General features: G+C 35.5%; 1 protein-coding gene across 1 annotated transcript; it reads right to left on the bottom strand.

The window, feature by feature from the left end:
* Positions 1–430: 430 nt before the first annotated feature.
* Positions 431–20,056, bottom strand: diras1b (DIRAS family, GTP-binding RAS-like 1b). The gene is made up of 2 exons (XM_073849875.1): positions 19,918–20,056; positions 431–1,120 (listed from the first exon to the last, which is right to left on the bottom strand). Exon 2 carries the CDS (start codon positions 1,083–1,085, stop codon positions 489–491), a length of 597 nt encoding a protein of 198 aa, XP_073705976.1. The 5' UTR covers positions 1,086–1,120; positions 19,918–20,056; the 3' UTR covers positions 431–488.
* Between the last annotated feature and the right edge of the window lie 4,290 nt (positions 20,057–24,346).

Genomic DNA, 24,346 nt, shown 5'->3' on the forward strand with positions numbered 1-24,346 from the left:
AGGACATGCAAAAGTAATCATCAAAATGTTATGAAGATACCAAATAAAAGTGTATTTTACACCTGTAACAGAGTATAAAGGGTGGGTTGACTATATAGTCATATAATTTCATACTGACGCTACTTCCTCAATATTTGAATAAATGTATAATTAATATAAAATAAAAAGACATGCATCATCAACTCAAAAAGGGCTGTGTGGCAACCGATTGCTGTCTGAATGTTTCTCAGATGTGAGAAATGGTGGCGATGCTCTGTAATAGAAACAGACAAGGCGATATGAACAGGCCAGTGCTTGTTAAGGCCAAGGACTGATGGTGAAGGATGAAATTTGAGATGTCAGAGTAAAATCCTTGTTAATAAGAATGAAATGTCAAATAACACCATCTCCATTCATTTTTCCCTCCTCAGTTCCTTTCCTTTGTTATTTTATCACTCGGTATCTCTGCTTTATCTCACCCTGTCCCGGTTCTGGCTTTAACAAGCGCTCTACATGATGCTGCATTTCCCCTTCAGCTTGTCAGCCCTGCTTTGCTTCCCAGAACGCTTCCCATCGATGTTTAAACTCATGTTCCTCTTCTTCTCCAAGTTGAGAAGCTCCTGGAAAAGCTCAGTGACGTTGTGGTTAGTCTTAGCCGAAGTCTCCATGAAAGCGCACTTCCAGATCTTGGACTGGGCCTCTCCATCTTCGGTTTTCACTTCCCGTTGAGTCTCGTCGCTCTTGTTTCCCACGAGCATGATTGGGATGTTCTCTACGCTGCTTTTGATAGCGAGAATCTGCTGGTATATGGGCTTTAATTCTTCAAGGGATTGCTTACTAGTGATGGAGTAGACCAGGATGAATGCGTGACCCTTGGAGATGGACAGACGCTGCATGGCAGGAAACTGGTGGCTGCCGGTTGTGTCTGTGATCTGCAGGGTGCAGACGCTCTTGTCACAGCTGATCACCTGCCGGTACGTGTCCTCCACTGTTGGGATGTAGGTGTCCCGGAAAGTGCCTTTCACAAAACGGAGCACCAGTGAGCTCTTTCCAACACCCCCTGCTCCAAACACCACCACACGGTAGTCGTTGCTCTGCTCGGGCATCTTGGGCCTTCAATTGCGCCACTCACTTTCTAGACCTAATGGAGGGAAAAGAAACATTTAGATGATTATGTATTGTATTGCCTGTAACAGGGGTTTTCAAACTATTTGATTTCAAAAATCACCAAATACACTCTAAAAAACAGTTTTCACTCATAAATTGTTATAAATTAACCAACAGTTACAAATTAATGGAATTATGCTACTGACACTACCAGTCAAAAGTTTTTGAACTGTAAAATTTTGAATGTTTTTTAAAGAAGTCACTTATGCTCACCATGCCTGCATTTATTTGATCCAAAGTACAGCAAAAACAGTAAAATTTTGAAATATTTTTACTATTTAAAATAACTGTTTTCTATCTGAACATATTTTAAAATGTATTTTATTCCTATGATTTCAAAGCTGAATTTTCAGCGTAATTACTCCAGTCTTAAGTGTCACATGATCCTTCAGAAATCATTGTAATATGCTGATTAGCTGTTCAAGATTATTTTTTATTATTATTATCAATATTTAAAACTGCTGAGTAAAATTTTATACTTTTGTATAAAACTTTTGTAACATTATACACTATACTATTCAAAAGCTTGGAGTGAGTATAATTAGTTGTTTTGTTTTTTGGGAAAGGAATGATAGAAATTACTACTTTTATTTAGCAAGGATGCTTTAAATTGATTAAACGTGATGATAAAGACATTTACAATCTTACAAAAGATTTCTATTTCAGATAAATGCTGTTCTTCTGAACTTTCTATCCATTAAAGAAAGCTGAAAAATTCTACTGTTTTCAACATAATAATAAATGTTTTTGGAGCAGCAAATTAGAATATTAGAATGATTTTCGCTTATGTTGTGAACTTTTTCTTCGAGACCAGGAGACGTTTTTGGATATCTTGAAGCAGAAGTTTCTCTTTATTGAGATACTAGCTGTGCGTCGGTGCAGTCATCAAAAGTCGTCTGACTAAGGCATATACATTACAGTTTATATACCTTTCCAGGGGGAGGGATACATAGAGGTGGCTAAACAAAGCATGCAAATGTGGTACAGATAATCAGCCATTACCAGAGTTTCCCCAGCCATGATCTCATTATCATAACAGTATCGTTCAAAGGTATAGGCGCTAATCCAATCAGTCTGACAGTATTGCCCATACCTTCACATTATCATATAGACAAAGGCATAGCTGTAGCTTGAGAACAAAAAGGTTAATGTCTCAAAAACCTGGTTTGCCTGATTTGATCTTCTTCGAATGTCATCATCTGTACCTCTAGAAGCTAAATAGAATGTACTTCGCTGTAGATTTTCCTGTGATGCTATGTCAGAACATAGGATCAGCATTTCTTAAATTTGTAATCCCACACTTATTTAAAATAAATATTTGAAATGTGTATTTGAAATATTCACAACAGTTTTCCCCTTTAGCTAGTAAAGGAAACAGATACTTATTATTTATTCATTTTAAATCATTAAGGCTGTCAAAAGAATAAAATACTGTAAATGTAATTAATATCAAGATTTATGACAAAGGTAAATGTGTTAAAAAAATTAATGAATCATATTTATGAATATTTTAAGGCGAGACACTGCAGGTGAATAGGGTAAAAAAATAACATCTTACTTAGCCAGTTGATTGATTACATTGTTAATTGCAAACATTTTTTGTATTACAAGTTTTCTAAAATGTTAGGCTTAAAAATGCAAATGAGGCATTATTTAATGAAATATACGCTAATTTGCATACATTTCTAGTTCAAAAATCGAAACACTGGATGAAGTCAGTTTCAAAAGTCTTGTTTAATTTTTTTTGACATATTAGAGTCAAAAGTTTTTAGATAGGGAATTTTGGGTATCACATTTTGTCCCTCCACAATTCAGAAAAAAACTTCAGAACAGGCAGGAAACATATTTTTTACCATTTTTTGGAGAATAAAATGTATAAAATCAAGTGAATCCTATATGAACAAATCCCTCTGTAAAAACCTTCAGGATATAGACAGGAATAAAAATGTAAAGTTTGGTGTGTGTAAGTGTTACTGAAGTGGAGATCAGTGTGTAGAAGAAAAATCCCATTTTGAGAAAACATCCTTTAAAAATATGCATTGTAATAGAAATCTATTGAATAGATAAAATGCTATAAAAGAAACACTTAACAGTGTTTTTTGGATGTTTTCTTTCCACTAGTCTGAAAAAACACTTTATGAAAAACCAAAAAGCCCAAAATCTCAAACTTGATAGGTGCATACAAAAACAGCGTTTTTGCCTGCAGTGTCTCCCTTAAGTGAATATATTCACTTTAAAAAGCCCAAAATAAATAAATTTTTGTTTCCAAAAAATGTTTTCGCAAATCTTCCAGCATCCACATGTGGCCCCCTAAAATCTCTTGGTTCTATTTTTCACATTTTTTGATCCTCAAAAATCCCACGCCACAAATTGTACATCAAACAGCACATTTATTCTGATTGGTTGTGATTGTGTCACGTCACACTGTGTTTGGTGGGTATATAGAAAAAATTGCTAGTGACTGGAAACACGTCATCACACATCCTATTTAAATTCATTACGCTTTAAACATTTATCATGATCATTATTTATTTACTGGATATTTATCTAATTCAAAACTACAGGTATGAAACACAAACACGTTTAGAGATGTTTCGCCCCTAGACAGGACTCAAGTGGCTTTTCTGAAGAAAGAGACATGAGCATTGTCATCCATCATGCTATTATGAAATCACAATGCACCTCATCATAATGTATCTGTGCTTTGCCCTCAGACACTCTCTCACTTTCGCTGCAGTTTATAGCAGTGCATTATTTATTGCCTCAGAGCCAAAACAATAATTCTAAACAGTTTTCCGCTCCTGAGCACCATTCAGATTGAAGCACTATGTTTCTGTCTGAGAGTAAAAGAGGTTTTAGATTTTTTTTAAATATGTGCAATTTAATGTTCTCATGAATAATTTAGCCAAGACACAGACCATATGCATCAGCGTCAGAGAACCACAAACATAGAACACATATCGAATTGTGTATAGATTATGCAGAAGCAAGCAAGGACACAATTTCCAGGCTTTACACCGATTTCAACCTCAGTAATCAATACCTCAATTTCACACTAGCAGGCGAGGAATACTGAGAGACATTTCCAATGAAACTACTGCAAGTTTCTACTGAACTTCCATCAAAAAGTGCAGATTAACCTGGTATGTGCATCAGAGATACTATTCGCATGAAACTACGTTAGTATGTAGCACACATGACAGCATTATATGTCTCAGAAATCTGAAGCTGATTATAAAACAGCTTTTTACAATAAGCTAGCTGAGGAACACTACAGCTGAAGTGAAAAAAGTTTATTAATAAAGGCTCTTTAATTAGCATCTATGGTTTCATGAGGAATCTTTAAAGGAATAGTTCACCCAAAAATGAAAATTGTCTAAAAAGTTTATTCACTCTCAGATTTTGGGGTGATTTAGATCTAAGATCGCCACCCAGGATTTGGAATTTAGCAGTACTGTACATATCCACATGACTCCAGTGAAGATAAAAGGCAGTGTGTTTGTAGTCATTTTAACTTTAATCTGTTGCCACGTTATGGATGAGTCCATAATTCATAACAAAGCTTCCCCCAGTAAAAAAAAAAAAAAAGTCCCTTCCCATCTTATCCTCTCACAATAAAATTAACTGCGTTCTATTTAAATATATTTTAAAATGTATTTTATTCCTGTGATCAAAGCTAAATTTTCAGCATCATTACTCCATTCTTCAGTGTCACATGATCCTTCAGAAATCATTCTGATATGCTGATTTTCTGTTAAAGAAACATTTGTATTATTATTATCAATATTTAAAACAGTTGAGTAAATTGTTTTCACGATACTTTGATGAATAGAAAGATCCAAAGATCAGCATTTATCTGAAATAAAAAGCTTTTGTAACATTATACACTATACCATTCAAAAGCTTGAAGTCAGTATAATACTTTTTTTATAGAAATTAATACTTTTATTTAGCAAGGATGCTTTACATTGATCAAAGGTGATGATAAAGACATTAATAATGTTACAAAAGCTTTCGATTTCAAATAAATGCTCTTATTCTAAAAAATTCTATTCATCAAAGAAACCTGAAAACAATTCTACTCAGCTGGTTTTCAATATAATAATAAATGTTTTTTGAGCAGCAAATCAGAAAATTAAAATGATTTCTGAAAGATCATGTGACTGAAATAATGATAAAAAGTTATTTTAAATAGTAAAAATATTTCAAAATGTTACTGTTACTGTACTTTTGATCAAATAAATGCAGGCTTGGTGAGAAGAAGAGACTTTGAACATTAAAAATCTTACTGTTAAAAAACATCTGACTGGTAATATGTATAAAATGCTTTTGGACAGTTTTTCCTTACAGTACTTTTTTCTCTGCATATTTCTCTCCTGATTCATACAAAATTATAATTTTTTACTGGTGAAAGCAATTGTTATAGACAGAGGGCTCATATTTTATAACAAATACACAGCTTTTTACTTCATAAAATGTTAATTAATGGACCGGAGACACTTTGAACTCTCATTCTGATGGCACCCATTCACTGCAGAGGATCCATTGGTGAGCAAGTGATGTAATTCCTCAAAATCTATTCCAATGAAGAAACAAACTCATCAGGAGTTCTCAACTCTGGCTCTCGAGGTCCATTTTCCTGCAGAGTTTAGCTCCAACCCCAATCAAACACACCTGAACAAGCTAATCAAGCTCTTCATCATTACTAGAAAGTTACAGGCAGGTGAGTTTGATCAAGGTTGGAGGTAAACTCTGCAGGAAAGTGGACCTCAAGGGCCAGAGTTGAGAACCTCTGAAACTCATTTACATCAGTAAATTTAATTTTTGGGTGAACTGTCCCTTTAACATCTATTGAACCTTTCCATTGCACAAACCATTTATTGTGTGAGTGTAGTACTATAATGAAACATGTGTTGCATATTTTGTACAGTATTTAATGATTGTATACAAAAACTACACAGTGAAACTATCAATATCTTGTGTATGGGTGATCTAAATAGATGTCCATACAGTAATTTGTGATAAATGAGTTATTAGAGCTAAGCATTCTGCAAGTGCAAGGTTTCTTGAAAGATATTAAAGGTGGCATATCCAGAAAATCTGACTTTTTCCATTTTTAAGTGCTACAAACGAGTCCCCTGTGCATCTACTGTACCAACCCAGAAAATGTGAAAAAGGACAACCCAGTAACTTTTTGGTAAGCCTTGTTCTACAAGCTTGTGAAAAAAACGAGAGTGTCAGATTTCACTCCCCTGGTGACATATGAAGGGGATCTTAATATAATATTACCGCCCCCTAATCTGCCTGTTTCCACCAACGGCGCTGTCATTGTGTTTTCACAAGCGACAACGGTGTACTAGTTCTAATGCCATGGCAAAAGTTTGCGCAAAGCATGCTAACTGTTCTGTCATTGGCTGCACAGACGAGCACAGAACACTATTTAGAGTCCCAGCCTCAGAGGAGACAAAAGAGCAGTGGATTTATTGATTTATTTACTGTATATTATGCTACTGCCACACAGATCTAATATAAACATGCAATTTCTCTCCCAACTGTTTACCTTCACAGACATAACCGAGTGTTTTTGAGTGTTTGAACATAAAGTTATGTGTGTGTATTTGACAGTTTAAGCGCAATAAGACATGAAAGAGAACTTAGTTTAGTACTCACATGCCGCTCGAATGAGAGCGTTCAGAAACTTCAAGCGGCAACCTCCCGCTCTCTCTATTGAAACCAACACGGAAGTGGCTTAAACTGCAATTCATCGACTGTCCGCTAGAGACTGGCTACAAAAGGGATTCAATCCCATAGACACCCCATGTTAAAATGCCCAAATTTACAGCAGAAAAAAATATGTTTACAGTCTGGTACAAAAAGTGGTTTTGGTCTATATAGCTAATTTCGCCCTTCATGTCAACTGTGAGGGGGGTTAATTTTTTTTATAACTCATCCATTTAAGTTATATTGAGCCTTATGGTGCGTTCACACCGGACGCGACTTGCGCGGAAAAAACGCGCTAATCGCGTGTAGTTGAACGCTTGAACATTATAGTTTACTCGCGCCACTCGCGCGGTAAAATTCGCGTCATTCGCGCGTGACATTTTCTTCACAACAGACGCGAATTCGCGTCATGGGAGGGGCTTCTGCCACTCGTCAGCGGGAAAGTAGTTGTAAAATAGGTGAATGAGCTCAATCTGCCAGCTTTAGCTTGCTTGTAGTCTCAATATGTATGTATATGTAGGTCAAATTGAGTAAAGAGCGTTTTTTAAAACTAACCAGATTGTCCGACCTCTTCACTCACTTTCTTCCTAGCAAGATCCTTTTTATTCCTGTTTCTACAAAAGTCCAAAGATGTATCGTACAGCTCCGAGGAACCACAGACAGCAACGGTGATTTTGTCCGCCATTGTTGTTTCGGATTTCTGCCTCCGTCACTACTAGAGCAAGCTCCTGATTGGTTAACGCGGCGCGGATTTTCGACAAAGTTCAGATTTTTGAACTCGCACGTTTTGCGCGATTCGCGCGAATGGCGCGGCAATCGCTTGAAACGCTCAATGCGCGCCGCTTCATTCATGCTATTCGCGCGTTTCGCGCCGCCTCATTCGCACGTTTCGCGCCGCAGGATGGCTATTCGCGTCTTTGCATTGACTTAACATGTAAATCACTCGCGCTTCATTCGCATCCGGTGTGAACGCACCATTAAAGTTCTGCATAATTAAGGGTGTGGCCACTTGAGTGACAGGGGGATTGCCGCTGCTGTCACCATTGTCGCGCTAGGCGGGTGTGGTTTCAGCAACCAGCTCCACCCATGTTCCGCCTCTTTGCCCAAGATGGCAACGGCTGAATCGCTCTTAAGAAACCTACGGATGACGTCACGGACACTACGTCCATATTTTTTACAGTCTATGAGAAAACTGTATATCAGAAGTTTAAACCGATATGGCTTTAAAAACGCATGACTTTAGCATGATATACATGATAATCAAAACCAAACAGATGTTTTTGGCAGAGTATCTGAGCTATGAGCTGTAAAGGCCCTATTCTAGAAAAGGGGGTGGGGAGCAGCAGCTCATTTGCATTTAAAGAGACAGACATGAAAACAGCGTGTTTCTGCTTCCACTCAAAATAGGTATTTTCAAAATGATATAATAAATTATCTGTGGGGTATTTTGAGCTGAAACTTCACCAACACATTCTGGGGACAACTGAGACTAATATTACATATTGTAACAAGGTGCATAATTAGTCTCTTTTAATGCACAATTCAATGTCATTGAACAGCCTGTTAGTGATGACTGTTTTTTGTCAAATTCTTTTTTGACATCAGTGTTCTGAAATTAGTGCCAAAGTTATTAACCTATGTGAAACCAACAATGTCTCTCAAAGCTGGCTTCTGACCAAAAATGCTTCATATTTTCATCCAGCTTTATGACACCAGACTACTTGCACTCAGGGCTTAAAGTGCAGCGACATGCTTGGCAGGGTGCAGCAATCCCAACAGCAGTCAAGCTCTCATCTGAGAGAAACCCTGGTGCCTCTCCCCCTCTCTCTAACACCCTGCGCGCTGTCAAATCAATGAGCAGAGGACACTGAGCCTTTGATCAATGCTGGTGTCTGCGGATTTCAGGCCTCTGACAGGCTGGTGCCCCCCTCTCGCCCCTCTTAAGGTGTCACAGTTGTTTCTGTGCTGTGATTGATGTCAATCTCCCTTGGAGTGCTGTGTTATCTATTCTATAAGTCCCTCGCGGAAGGACCGGAGAGCCGCTGAGCTTATTAATGCTGTTACAGCGTCTCGCTACTCCAGCCAAACTCTATTATAGATTAAGTTTGGCACGAGGAGAGATTATAATGCATGTCCCTCATTCAAGGTTCTCCCGAGCTCTCTCACGGCAATGTGCTGATGCTGCCAGATTTGGGAATGACCTTGCTTTTACCGAAGTGAATGTGGAATATATCACTCAGACATTAGGATTCGAAAGGTAATGTTTGCTGAATAGCACACGGGCACCGAGCCACGTACTCTTAAACAATCACAGTAAATGGAAATGCGGACTCAGTATGCTGGCGGGTCTGTTTGTGAACCACACAATGCAGTGCCATGCATACAGAAGTCGGAAACAACAGTATATAGACAAATGACCCTATTTGCTTTCATTGCTTATTGTGAGCGAATCATTAGTGCATGCTAGTCCAAAGAAATTAAAAGTTCTTGAATCAATATGTAATAATTTACTGTTGTTTTGAACAACTTTCCTTTTCTGCTGATATCACATAGGTCTCGCTGGACAATGTTTACTAATAGGTAAAGAGCTATTTAGGAGCTATTTAAATAAATTTGGTCTGGGCAAGCGGTCAAGTTTACCCTCTTGTTGGTACATGCTGTGATTACACTTTCTAAATCCAAAAGGCATCTCTCTTAACTGATGTCATTCAATTTTATATTGTAGAAGAAAAAGGTTGTGAACCAGTGTGCGAATTGCTGAATTTGAATTAAATTGTAACTGAAGTAGCAAGGAGGATTCAGAATTGCAGTTTGTAAATCAAAAAAATTTAGTCAAATTAAAACAAACTTAAAGACTTTAAGACTTTTCCAGTAAACCTTTTCCTAGTTGAAATCTGTAGCTAAAAATATCAGTGTAACACAATAATTAGTTCTTGAAGCAATTATTAAATATTTTGTGAGGGTTACTATATTTAGTAGACATGCAGTAGACTTATAATGTTAAGAGAGTTTCAGAAAATGTGCCAAAGTGTTTAAAAAAACTAAAAGAACTTCATACTGTTGATTTTTTTCTACATCAAAAATTTCACATCTAATTCATTGTTCTACTTGCCAGTTCTTCGTAATTGTGAAATTTACTAGCAATTTCTGAGTAAAAGTTTTGTTTCCACACATTTTTTTTTCAGTGTAAATTCATAGCTTTCAGTCACATGACTGGTTTGAAGACCTGGAGGGCAAAACATCTACCTCCTAAAAGAAAAAAACAATCATATGTGAACTAAATGCAAGTTTTGGCCATTTGCAATCCATATTAAGCAATCACAGCAAATTTTTAATGACTAAACAGTGTGAGACACACACTGAAAAACACTTAAAGTGCCTTAAAACAGTGATCTGAAGATCAAATTCAGTACATGCCTTATTAATAATGTATACTTGTTCATCAAATGAATATCGCTTTTGTAATCGTGCTGATAATCTGAGAAAAATGTCTCTTCGTGTGATAAAAACTATATCAGATGATACAGTTGAGCTCAAAAGTTTACCTTGCAGAATCTGCTAAATGTTAATTATTTTACCAAAATAATAAGAATCATACAAAATGTGTTATTTTTTGTACTGACCTGAATAAGATAAATAAAAAATAAAAATAAATAATTCAAATAAAAGATGTTCACATATTGTCCACAAAAAAATAGTTGAATTTATAAAAATTACCCCGTTAAAAAGTTTACATACACTTAATTCTCCATACCTTGTTGTTACCTGAATGATCCACAGCTGTTTTTTTAGTGATATTTGTTCATGAGTCCCATTGGATTCCACAGGACGCCCATCAGGCCGAGTCCATTAGCCTGAGTCTGCTCTAATCTGAGTGAGAAGCTTTGCAGCATAATATACTGTCTAAAGAGCTGCTTTCTCTTTATCAGTCAAACCAGGCTTTCACTCTGCCATAAATGGCAGTGCCTTTGTCATATCCCCATGGATACCAATATTCTATTGATGAAGAAAAAAAGATTTTGGGTTCAGAAATTACTCTTATTCTGTGGGAATCAGATATGCCTCACTTTACTGCATACTAAAGACACTGACAGGAGATGGAGAGGCATCTGCATGCACACATTAGTGTTCACGGGCTGTGTGCACGCTGAGTCTGAGACCAATGTCAGTGACAGTGTTCTGGGAAATCAAACTTGGGTGTAAGTGGTGTTGTATGCACAGACTGAAAGAGAAAGGGAGAGTGGGATGAATAGGAAGAGGGAGGGGTACGGAAATGGAAAAAATAGCCTTGGTGCCATTAAGTGCATGACTTATGACTTATTATGTCATTATCTATTTCTTGTGGAGGAAATAAAAGGTGGTTTTTGAAACTGTGATCAAAATTGATATTTCTAAACAATAACCAAGTCAAACAAAAAAGGGGAAGAAACAATCAATGAGTATACATATAAAAATACAGGAAGTGTTTCAATTGGTTGCTGCTCAGATATAACATCCAAATGCATTGCAGTAACGAAGAAATTCATCCTATAAAAGATTTTTTTTCAATTTAATAGAATTTAAAGGGATAGTTACCCAGAAATGACATTTTCGAAAATTCTGTTAGATATAATCTCAAGGGAAAAAAAGGAAGATTTGTGAAATAAAAGATCGCAGTTATCTTTTTTGTTTTTATTCTGTGGCAAAAACAGGCTTCAATACAAACCTGTATGACTTTCTCTTTCTTTCAAAATATCTTAATTTGTGTTCCATAGAAAAAAATAAAGTCATACAGGTTTGGAATGACATGAGGGTAAATAAATACTGACAAAATTGTCATTTATTTAGGTGATCTATCTGTTTAAATATTTTATTTAAATAACACTCACACAGTTATTATTGTACTAGAAATCACTGATGGATCTTTATGCCACAGATGTGTGTTTGTGTACAGTGTTTACAGTATAGCAGCAAAAAAATTGGACTCATAAGGGGAGCAGGGCTACAGCCTAAAAATACCCCATATACCATCTGCCATCTCTCTGCGCCAAATGTTGCTGGATTAGCCCAGACTCAATCATTCAGCTGTGCAGGGGCATGAGAAAATGCTGTCTAGATCAAAAACAGAGTTGTAAATAAATACTGGCCAGACTAAATCTAACACTCACCTTCGCAGCAGTCAGTTAGGCCTGAACTGAATCTATTAATTAATCATGGAAATTTTCAATACATGTCAAAAATCATTATTTATGCATACGCTGACAGCAAAATTAATCCAATATTTTAAGCATATTTTAATAAACATTTAACATGCTAGATTCCAAAATCTATTTTTTGTTTATACAATGAAAATCAATAAAGTTTGAAATACTATAACACTGGACTTAGGGCTGTCACTAATGATTAATTTGGTAATCAAGTAATCGGTCAGTTATTCCAATGATTGATCAAGTAATCGGATAACTATCATTTTTTGAGGTAATAAAAATAGACCTAAGCAAAAATAGCCTTTGAAATTGCTTTAAATACATACATAATAGCAATGAAGCAAATTACAACTAGTTCAAATGAAGTATGAAAGGCAATAATCATATGGTTTTATTGAACAAAAATGTTAAATTACATAACATATTATAAACAATAGAGCTGATGTACTGCAGAGGGCGCCAACGTCCTCACGATTGTTTTTACACTTTCTGCGATCTAATCCTTATTTAATACTGACTAAACAACATGTAATGCAAATGTCCACTTATTCTTTAATATTTAGCTATTTCTTTATGACAGAAATGCTATAGCCACTATCATTTCTTGAATATGTGAACACCAAAACGTATGAACTCACAATGAAGGTTGAAACTTTTATTTTGAAATCGCGATGAACAGTTTGCATATTGAGAAAGATATTAATGTATTCTCGTGTGTTTGCGTAGGTTTACAAATGATTACCTTACAAATCTGATGAAATGCACACGTTGCGTTACCAGCTGAGCGTTATAGTAAACACAATAAACTCACAACAAATATGCAGAGATGGGAGTTTGAGACGCTCTACTTGAACCTACACGCACATAAATAAAAAAGCGCATATATTAAAACTGCATTGCATATAACGTTATTTATTTAATTGAAACGCATTGTTTGTGAAATTACAATAGCATTATGATTTATTATGATTTTAAAGGGGTTTAATAGTTTTTGCAGCCTTGAAAAATGGTCTAATAATGCAATTTACGGATTCTAGTCCGTGGAATACACCACTTCCGGTATTTTGCCGGTTACTGGACAGGAGCAAAATGCAATTGAGGATTTTTTTTTAAATCGAGTACTCAATTAAATTGTGACAACCCTAATTGGACTGCACTAATTTTCATTGTATGGACAAAAATATCTTTATTATATATTATAAATATACAAGTGTTGGTGGCACCGAACGTAAACAATGACACTGAACCGAAGGAAACTTGCATATTTTGCTAATTATTGCTGCTGAAAAGGGTCCGTTATTGTTATGTTTGGGCTGTATTAATCGGTCAGACCGGGAAAAACATTTGGCATACTATAGACTGCCAAAAGTTATGATAAATCAAGTAGAAGAGTGCAAAAAAACTGTCCGAGGAACAAAGGGCATTTCTGTTTGGCCAAACTGAACCAGGATTTCCAGGGCAAGAATCTTTTCATTTCCGGTCAGGTAAGTGAAATATTAGGCTAATATCTTAATTGGTATCTTTACCACCTATAAACTTTAGTTTGTCAAAATATTGTGCCATTTCCTGCTTACTAAGTATTTCTCTATACGATTTAGCAGCTTCCACACATTGTTTTTATGGTTTAGACAGCATTCTTATCAGAACAATGTATTCTGTTGTACATTAATTGTGCAATGCTGTTGTTTACATCCGAGTATCGCCAATATGGCCGTGCATCCGAGTAACTGGCCAAATCATGATGTAAATGCAAACCCTCTATAAATATTTTTGTATTCCACAAAAGAAAGAAAGTCATAAAGTTTTGGAATCACATGATAAATAATGACAGAAACTATTCCTTTAAATAATTCACCACAGTAACAAGACAATAGCATTGCAAAAGACAGCAAGAAAGTATCATTAAAATCATTAAAAGTAACAACAAGCAACTAAAAATAAAAAATTAAATACATGTTAACAAGATACCTGACACCATAATGTGACTCTCTAACCTCATGAACTCAGAACAAATGATTATACATGACAGCTACAGCTGACTGGCTAATCGCTCTGTTGCATTTTACCTTACCATAAGTGTTCTGCAGTTTTTACTGTGTCCCTGCCAGCATTGCAAGAAGCATCGCTTGTCGATCAGTCCGTCAAACAGATTGCTCCTCTGTGGACTGGGCTTAGAGGCTAATCATTGCGCTTTACCTCGTCTGTCTGCTGGATGTGCTTCCAGTGACCCAATTCAAAGGATTTAAAACTCCCAGCATGCATGCACGCCACAAAGGAAAGCTCTATTGATACAAGGCCGCAGCTGAGGGACGGAGTGCGTGAAGGTCTGATATATTAGCTAAGAGATCATGTGAGATCTTTGAATTAGATAAAGACCACTGTAAACTGCAGTTTATCCTGAGATGATAGAATATGTTCTTGAGAGGCTTTGTGCTTAAATCCTTTATACTGGCCTATGCACTGGCAGACAACTTGCATCTTAAAAGCTTAATACTGAGACTTACATTCAAACATATGCTCAGCTTTTACAAAGCCTTAGGGTGTATAGAGCTAAATCAAATGCATGGATTGTCCTCCACAAATAAACCTGATTGATTGCAAATGACTTGGGGTTGCTGCCCGGGAACTTGAACATGCATTTGGCCTTCGGTTAGACCCATTGCTTAGTACCTTAGCTGCTATACCTCGAATTCATTGTTAATAATATTGCAGCTCGCAAGTCAGGAATTTTCTCGGCTTAACTGGTGAGGTTAAGTGGGTGGTAAATGTCTGTGAGTTTACATACTTAATCAGTTAATCTTAAATGATTAGCATGCTTATTAAATTCATCATGAACATTTTATATCTTCAGGGATAATTGCAGTCTTTGTGAAACAGTCAATGGCTTGATCTCTCTCCTTTGAGCTATCTATCTTCCAGGTAAACGTTTAATATATTAAATATATTTAATATATTATTTTTGTTTTCTTTGGAAACAAAAAGTATTCTCATAGCTTCATAACATTATAGCTGAATCACTGAGTCATCAGAGAGTATTTTACGATGTCCTTACTACCTTTCTGGTCCTTGAACATTGTAATTACGCTATTGTCTATGCATGGTCAAAAATATCTTAATTTGTGTTCTGAAGATGAACAAAGGTCTTACAGGTTTGGAACGACATGAGGGTGAGTAATTAATTACATAAATTTAATTTTTGGTTGAACTATGTCTTTAAGCGTTGCATCATGACATATTGTTGATGCACAAATCCATATCAAATTTATCATTTAATTACACAGTCTATATTACAGTTTGCTCTGAAAACAACTGAACCATTAATTTCCTTGTTTAAATCATAAAGGAGGTTGTGGCAACTCAGTAACTTAAGTTTTCTTACATTCTGCATCTGTCAGTGAGTGCACACAGAAGCAAAGCTTCATGTTGCTGGACTAAAAGAAGCAAACATCTTGTCAAACTGCAGTCCAAGCCAGGCTGTGCTCTTAAGTGCCCTGCGCACTATAAGCTCCTGCAAGACTGTCTCTGCCTGAGCTCAGAGTTTTTAGGAACAGCAGAGAGACCAATCTGTCACTATAGATTTCTAAGAGAGAAGACCAGGCCTAATCTAAAATAAACCCACCAGGATAACACCTGACTCCCTCAATACTAGGGATGGGTATCGTTAAGGTTTTAACGGTATTACTACTTCTATTGATACCACTTATCGATACGGTACTCTTATCGGTACTTTTTGTTGTGTTTTTAATTAAAGAACTGAAACAAATTGAGAACAGAAATAACAACACTTTATTTTTTAAATGTAAAATAATTATCTATAGCTTAGCAAACACCAATGTTTGAGCAAATAACTGTTACACAAACAAAACCAATGATTATAAAACAAATAAATAAACACAATTTTCTTGTAAATGAATATACAATGATGATTTAACTACAAATTAATTTTTAGGTAAGCTCTGCTCTATAATGTCTTAGCATAGTTTATTATTATTTATCTATTTGTAAAAGCAGTACTATAAAGGCATTTTAATGTTTCATATTTATTTAGGCTACTGCATAAAAAATATTCTAAATATTTAGCCTATATGTAGGCTATATGTATCTGAATGTGTGTTTATTAAATTATTAACATTATTTATAATACTGATTTAGAGAGACCTTATGTGATGTTTATGTCGTTATTTTAACATAGCATGCATACCTGAGGAAAACTTTGCATTTCTGCACATAATGCACTTTGGCTAGATGTTTTGATAAATTGCTTGTGTTTCCGCCTTTACAAGCAAAAATCTTGTTGCACTTGTTGCAACGAGCATTGTCCGTGTTCACACGGGTAAAGTGTAACCATACTTTAAATCGTTCGGCGCTCTCCGCCATTGTCACTCTATAAGCGCGAGCTCTCTCGTGTTGTGTGCGCACGAGCTCTGTGTACTGCAGAACAGACTACATTTCGTGCGTGAGATAGCGAATAACGGCGAAAAACGAATATTATCGGAAATTACAAAAGGCTGGTCAGGTAAAATATGCTAGGTAATGTTTATTTAGCAATAATAAATAGGAAATTTATTTTTTTTTAATTTCTCCAGTACCGACAGCAGAACCGTTAACGTCAGAGCTTATTGATACTTTGGTCTTTTGTAATTTGGCACCGGGACCAATAAAGTACCGGGTTTCGGTACCCATCCCTGCTCAATACAGCAACTCACACTCTTAAAAGTGCACTCAGTACCCAATACCATTATATAGTGCACAATTTGAGGGGACATCCATAGTCAGCACTATCAAGTGCACTCATTTAATCCCACAATGCACCTTAATGCTGAGTGAACAACCAATGTAGACTCAACAGCTAGCTACTAAAACAGGGGTCTCAGCTCTGGCCCTTGAGGTCAGCTTTTCTGTAGTTTAGCTCTAACTCTAATCAAACACACCTGAACAAGCTAATCAAGGCCTTTAGGATTACTAGAAATGTATCCACCTTTTTCTTCAATGTGGAAGCCTATGGGTGAGACTTCCGGTTCATTATCCGCTGTAGGGAAATAACGAGAACAACAACAACAACATGCAGTAAACGGTAAAACTGTTTGCACTACAAACCAGTGTACTCATAATTAAGATAATACATTAAAATAATATGGTAAGACACCAATTTGCATGATCAAGTAGCAAAACAAGCTCTTTTGTTGAGCTATAAATAGCTGGACGCGGATGAGCCCGGAAGCCAGACCCATAAAATGTGAAGAAAAAGGTGGATGTAAGTTTGATCAATTTGACTTATTCAGATGATTATATTAGTGGAGTAATGTAATGTAGGGAATAGTGAATGTTTGGGAGATTTCATATACATCCTAAGTTATTGTTTATCTCTTATTTGGCCCAATAGTACCAGCCGTTTTGGACTTCACAGTGACATTTACTGGCATGCATGCATTAAAGGATTAGTTTACTCCTGAATTAAAATTTCCTGATAATTTACTTTTTTTAATTTACTCAAAAATAAATTTTTGAGGAAAACATTCCACTTCAGTGGAGACCAATGGGTTGAAGATCCAAATTTAAGTTGCATTGCAGCTTCACGATCCTAGCTGAGGAATAAGAGTCTAGTCTAGAGTCTAGATAGTGAAACTATCAGTCATTTTCTAAAAACAAAAAACACTTTTTTACTTTTTAACCACAATTGCTCATCTTGCACTAGCTCTGGGTTGCGTGTCAACTTCACACATTACATAATCACGTTGGAAAGGTCATGCGCGGTTAGTTCTTCATCTGTGTACTTTGTTTCAAAAAGGTAGGGTAGGGCGAAAAACATTTTCTTCACCAATTTCAAAATCATCCGACATAGTTGTTTTCTTTTATTTTTAAAGGGCATTTGACTTTCTGTGGATGTTCACTTAGTAAAAACTGGTTCACTACATCACGCGTGACCTTACCAATGTGATTAATACGTGAAGTTGTTTTTTTAATAAAATGACCGATTGTTTTGCTAGATAAGACCCTTATTCCTCTGCTGGGATCGTGTAGAGCCCTTAGAAGCTCTATTGAAACTGCAATTTGAACCTTCAACCCATTGATCCCCATTGAAGTCCACTATGGAGAAAAATCCTGCAATGTTTTCACTAAAAACCTCTTTCTTTTCAACTGAAGAAAGAAAGACACGAACAACTCGGATGACATAGGGGTGAGTAAATTTTGTAAATTTTAATTTTGGAGTGAACTAATCCCTTAAAAGTTTGTGAATTGTGGATGCATTGCACCAAGCCTCTTTTTTTTGTTAAAATGGCTTTACTAAAATAATATTCCATTGATTAACAACCTCTGAGCTCACAGCAAGTCTGTCTTTAAAGGTTTATAAGTTATCATTAAAATTTCCCTATGGAGAAAATGAATCAAATTTAATTCCATAACCCAACTGTTGCACTCTATTGCATGATAGGACTGGTCATGTGATGCCATCAGTCCATGAGGAGCAACCCCCTCCATGTAAAACCAACAAAACTTTTTTCTAGAAAACAAATGTTACTGTACCGAAGCATCATAACGTATTTATTTATTTGCAAAACTTTTAGTAAATAACAACCCTATTGAATCCCGTTAAAGCATAGGCCAGATGAGGTGAGGATGTCTAAAAGGCTTTAAACATAACTACTATTACTACTTCTGTTACTAATAAAAGCATAGGCTACTGTACCGAAGCATCATAACGTATTTATTTATTTGCAAAACTTTTAGTAAATAACAACCCTATTGAATCCCGTTAAAGCATAGGCCAGATGAGGTGAGGATGTCTAAAAGGCTTTAAACATAACTACTATTACTACTTCTGTTACTAATAAAAGCATAGGCTACTGGAAAAGTGCTTCGCCCTTTTCCCATTCAGCTGGTTCCAGCATTCTATTATTGCCTCTGGAGCAGTACTAAAAACTGATGCATGCCTGTGAATTAGTCTCCATATAAATTGCTGCATTAGATTCCATTATGAGCACAGCCTGCATCATCTTCCGCAACAAGACTACCATGAGGGTCATGCATTGGCTCTATACGATGATATATTATTATACTAATGCACCCAAGACGACGTCAGCAGCGTGCGGATCCTCTTTCTCAATGTTCACGTTGCACAACCAAATCAGACTCCTTAGCCCATAGCCATACGTCCAGTCGTTTAGTCATCAAAAATCTAAGTATCATTGCATAAAAGGTTTTTAATGATCTAAAGTGAGATTAACACATATATTTCTAATTAAATGGATGGCTGATTCTGGACATGTGCTGGTTTACTGTTTGTCGCACACACTCGTACATTGATCAAACACTGAAAATGTATATGCTACATTATGTAGAAGCCCTACCGCGTGTAGATGGAAATCCCAACGGTCTCGAAGACTGCAGACAGTTTGCACCCATGTATCTTTTACATTTTATATCATCATGAGGCCGGTTGTTGGACAGAGGAGTAAACTATGAGTTCAGCATCACCATATCATACGCAGCCCGTTTCATTCATAAAGAAGCGACTCTCCATAGCACTGGTGGCGCGGCGATTCACATGCCTTCTTCTTTCGGCTATATGTAGGTAAAGCCCCGTTTTATTTCGAAGCGTGTTCCGTTTTTTAACATTGTACTGTTTGTTGTTAAAGCAAATGCCATCATGACAGTTGTGGTCAGTGCCGCTAACGCATGATTTCCACACAAAACAGAAAATGCTGCAAGTATTTAGGAGTCAAAGACTAACTGAAATCTGTGTTAACGCTCGTCCGGGTTGCTTATGCTCTGCACTACAGAAAAAATAAAAAGACACAATATAGCAAAGGCACTACATGAATGAATTGATTTCAAACGTCGGCGCGCAATTCGACTCACCTACCTGAACTTAACGTATCCCGTGACTGATCTTTGACTGACAGCACAGATGAATGGCAGCCTGCGCTAATAAGGTACTAAAGCATTTTAGACTAATAATAAAGACGTGATAGAGTCCAATCTCAACGGCAGTCCTCTCTCTCCCTCTCTCTGTATCGCACTCACTCATATACACACACACACACACACACACACACCCTCCTCCTCAGAATCTCCACTTGCTTCAGTTAGAAGGTGGGAGATTTTTAACATATTGCCTACAGGAGGTGAACAAAATAACAGAAGTACCTTGCAAAACAGAATAATGCAAACTATTCTGGTAATTCAGTACAATTAAATATGGAATTGTTAGATTTAAAGCATCGAAACTCAAAATGTTAGATGTTTCATAACATAAAAATGTAAATATAAAATGTGTAGGCTATACACAAGTCAAAAGTTTTTGAACACAAGATTTTTTATGTTTTTTAACCCTCTGGTGCTCTTCGTTTAGCAGTCACACGTGTGCTCTTCGCGGTCAGAAGTGACCGGACACCTGTAACGCATCCTGTAATTTTTTCAGTAAAACCATTCCAATTCATTTTTGTTTAATAATATTTTTTCTTTTTTCTTTTGAATTTTGAGAGGGTTTTGTGGTAATAATGAATATTTATGCTGTAATTAATATCCATTTTTTGCCATTGAGAATAATAAAAAATTTTATTTTAATTTTTTTTTTAATTTTTTTTTAATGAATGCAGTATTTCAGGTTGAAATAGAGACTCAGCCATTCAACACTAATTTTTGAAGGCAGATTAGCGCCATCTGTTGGTAAAAAACGAGAAAAACATCTGTAATGGCAGGTGTAACTTGATGCCTGTATAGTAAGCTACAAAGCAGCTTGTGAATTGCCTAGTTGTTTTTAGACAATTGATTCAGTATTTTTATTAGGTGGAATAGTTGAACATACATTTAAACAATCTCAAAGACTATTTATTATCCAGTTTGGGATAGTTTTTTGTTATAAATATGATTTGAAGTGTTAATTTTTTGTATATGCAAGAGAGTGTGTGTCTTTTGCACTCTGGATATGTAATTTTTTTATACATATATTTTTATTTTATTTTACATCTTCTCAATTTGCTGTGTTTCAGTTCATTTGTGCATGTGTGTGTGGATGTGTGAGAAAGAGACAGAAAAATTCTGTACATTTTTGTATTTTTGTCGATTTCCCATTCATTTCCTGATGTTGGTCATTTTTGACCAAAGAGCACAAGTTTTTTTTTTTTTTTTTTTGGAATCGTGCCCTCATTTTTTATGTGTGTCCATAAAAGTCACTTAATTTGGTAGCGTTCTCATGAAGCTGTGATTTTTAAAAAAAATTCAAAACCGAAAATGTTTTGGTCAAAAGTGACCGAATAGAGGTGAGTATATTAGTGTGTTTGTGTGTGTGTGTGTGTGTGTGTGTGTGTCTGTCTGTGAATGGGTGTGTTTTAGAGTGTCACCCCTTCACTGCTGTGTACTTTTTTCAGCATTGTGGAGGATTTGTAGATTGTACACACAAAAATTCTCTGAATATTTGTATTTTTGTCAATTTCCCATTCATTTCCAATGGTCGGTCATTTTAGACCGAAGAGCACAAGTTTTTATTTTATTATTAGTTTTTTTTAATCCTGCCCTAATTTTTTATGTGTGTTCACATTCCAAATGCCATAAAAGTCAATGAATTTGGTACTGTTCTGATGAAGCTGTGATTTTTTGAAAAATTCTAAACCGAAAATGTTTTGGTCAAAAGTGACCGAATAGAGGTGTGTATATTAATGTGTGTGTGTGTGTGTGCGTGTGTGTGTGAATGGGTGTGTTTATGAATGGGTGTGTTTTAGAGTGTCACCCCTTCACTGCTGTGTACTTTTTTTCAGCATTGTGGAGGATTTGTAGATTGTACACACAAAAATTCTCTGAATATTTGTATTTTTGTCGATTTCCCATTCATTTCCTATGGTCGGTCATTTTAGACCGAAGAGCACAAGTGTGACTATTTTTTTTACGACCACTTAGCCTGCTTGAATCATGCCCTCAATTTTTTTTTGTGTTGACATTCCAAATGGCATAAAAGTCACCGAGTTTCATGTCATTCCGATTAAGCAGTGATTTTTAAAAATTCAAAACAGAAATTTTTTCGGTCAGAAGTGACCGAAGAGCACCAGAGGGTTAAAGAATTCTCTTCTGCTCACCAAGCCTGCATTTATTTGATCCAAAATACAGCAAAAACAGTAATATTATGAACTATTTTTACTATTTAAAATAACTGCTTTCTGTTTGAATATGCTTTAAAATGCAATTCATTCTTGTGATTAAAGATACATTTTTTGCATCATTTCTCCAGTCTTCAGTGTCACACGATCCTTCAGAAATCATTCTAATGTGCTGATTTGCTGTTCAAGAAACATTTTTTATTAGTATTATTATTATCAATATTTAAAGAGTTTAGTAAATATTTTTCAGGGTGCTTTGATGAATAGAAAGATCCAAAGATCGGCATTTTTCTAAAATAAAAAGCCTTTGTAATATTAAAAAGCTTGGAGTCATTATAATTTTGGGGAAATAGATGGTAGAAATTAATACTTTTATTTAGCAAGGATGCTTTAAATTGATTAAAATTGATGATAAAGACATTTATAATGTTACAAAAACATTCTATTTCAGATAAATGCTGTTCTTCTGAACATTTTATACTTCAAAGAAACCTGAAAAATTCGACTCAGCTGTTTTCAACAGCAATAATAGTTTTTTTGAGCAGCAAATCAGAATATTATAATCATTTCTGAAGCATGTGACTGGAGTAAAGATGTTAAAATTTCAGCTTTGAAATCACAGGAATAAATTACATTTCAAAATGTATTCTAATAGAAAACAGTTATTTTAAAAGATAAAAATATTTTAAAATTTTACCGTTTTGCTGTATTTTTGATCAAATGAATGCAGGCTTGGTAAGCAGACGAGACATCTTTATAAAACATAAAAAAGTACTGTATAAAAACTTTTGACTTGTAGTGTAAGTTAAAATAAACAATTCTAAATAAATAATGTTAAAAAATACTTTTAAATAAATACATTTAAAAATATACTGAATTTAATGTTAATAAATACATCTAAAAGGCATTTTAATAAATACAACATTTAAATACACTTTTTACAAATAAACATGCATACATGAATTTAAATAAATACATAGAAAAAAATTTAAAAAATAAAAACAGCATTTAAAAAATACTTTTAAATAAACACTGAAAAATTCATGTAAAAAAATACAGGGTGTCAAAATCTAAAAAATGAAAAGATAATTGGCAAACCATTGTGGTTCATCAGACTGCAACTGTGGCAGAACCACCATAAGGTTGCCTCAAATACTGTGTACTATAAGTGTATTTAATAGAGGTTTTGCAGATAGTCCAAGTGGTGTGAAAATCTAAGGGATTCCCCAATGGTGTCTCAACTATGTTTCAATTTTTAGTATTTTGTGCTCGCTTTCTCTGAGCCTGGAGGTGCTTTGGCTGTGGCTAACAAGGCAGACAGAAGAATGTTAGTCCCTGTCACAGTCTGAATCAGCCTGTGTTGAATCTTAGCGGATAATGGTGCACAGTTCCTTAAGGCAATTCAGTTTTCTTCGACTGACAGCTAGATCTGAGAATGGTGGCCCATCTTAATCTTTACTTTGTTTCACAAGACACATTCCCATAAAAGTAACTGACAGAATATTGCGTAAAAATCTATATAAGGTATAGGTATCAAACAGCACACTTACACAGTATCAAACAAAGACATCGGCAAGTAAAGAACTCAAATCAGTAAGCATTAAATCTGTATAAACTGACACTGGGAGTTCATTAAACATGCAGACTCTTTTTGTGTGGAGAGATGGAGGCGGTAGACAACCAAATATAATCACAATAGACAGGCTGGGGTGTACAGTTTGATAATAGCTTGCAGGAAGCAGGAGGCCAGGCCGCAAACAGCATGGGGATATTAGTCACCTCATAATAAGGCTTGTATATTCAATACTCTCTCTCATGCCTTTATTTCTTTCCCTTGCAAATACAAAGAAATTAAATTGTAAAAAGCCATGTCAAATACTAAGCAACAACAGCATAGAAAATTTGGTTAGGCTTTAGAGTAGATGATTTAAGTAAGTGGTTTGTTTATTTCTGGAAGATGCAACATAATACATTTATGTTTTTCTTGAGAAATGTGATTAACAAATTGAAGACTCTGATTAATTTTTGGTATGTCTTGACGGATTACATCAGATGTCATATTAAATGGTAGTACTGCTTGTCTCCCTCTTCCTGTAAGAATCAGTATTACATTGTTAAAAACTGATAGATGTTATATTCAGAAACAGAGTAAAGGCAACACTTGCTTAGCATTATCATTAATACTCATAAATATTTTTA

The sequence above is a fragment of the Garra rufa genome, chromosome 10 (assembly GCF_049309525.1).
Source record: "Garra rufa chromosome 10, GarRuf1.0, whole genome shotgun sequence".
Taxonomy (NCBI): domain Eukaryota; kingdom Metazoa; phylum Chordata; class Actinopteri; order Cypriniformes; family Cyprinidae; genus Garra; species Garra rufa.

Excerpts from the sequence above, each read along its gene's own strand:
- diras1b (XM_073849875.1), bottom strand. The coding sequence starts at position 1,085 with ATGCCCGAGCAGAGCAACGACTACCGTGTGGTGGTGTTTGGAGCAGGG.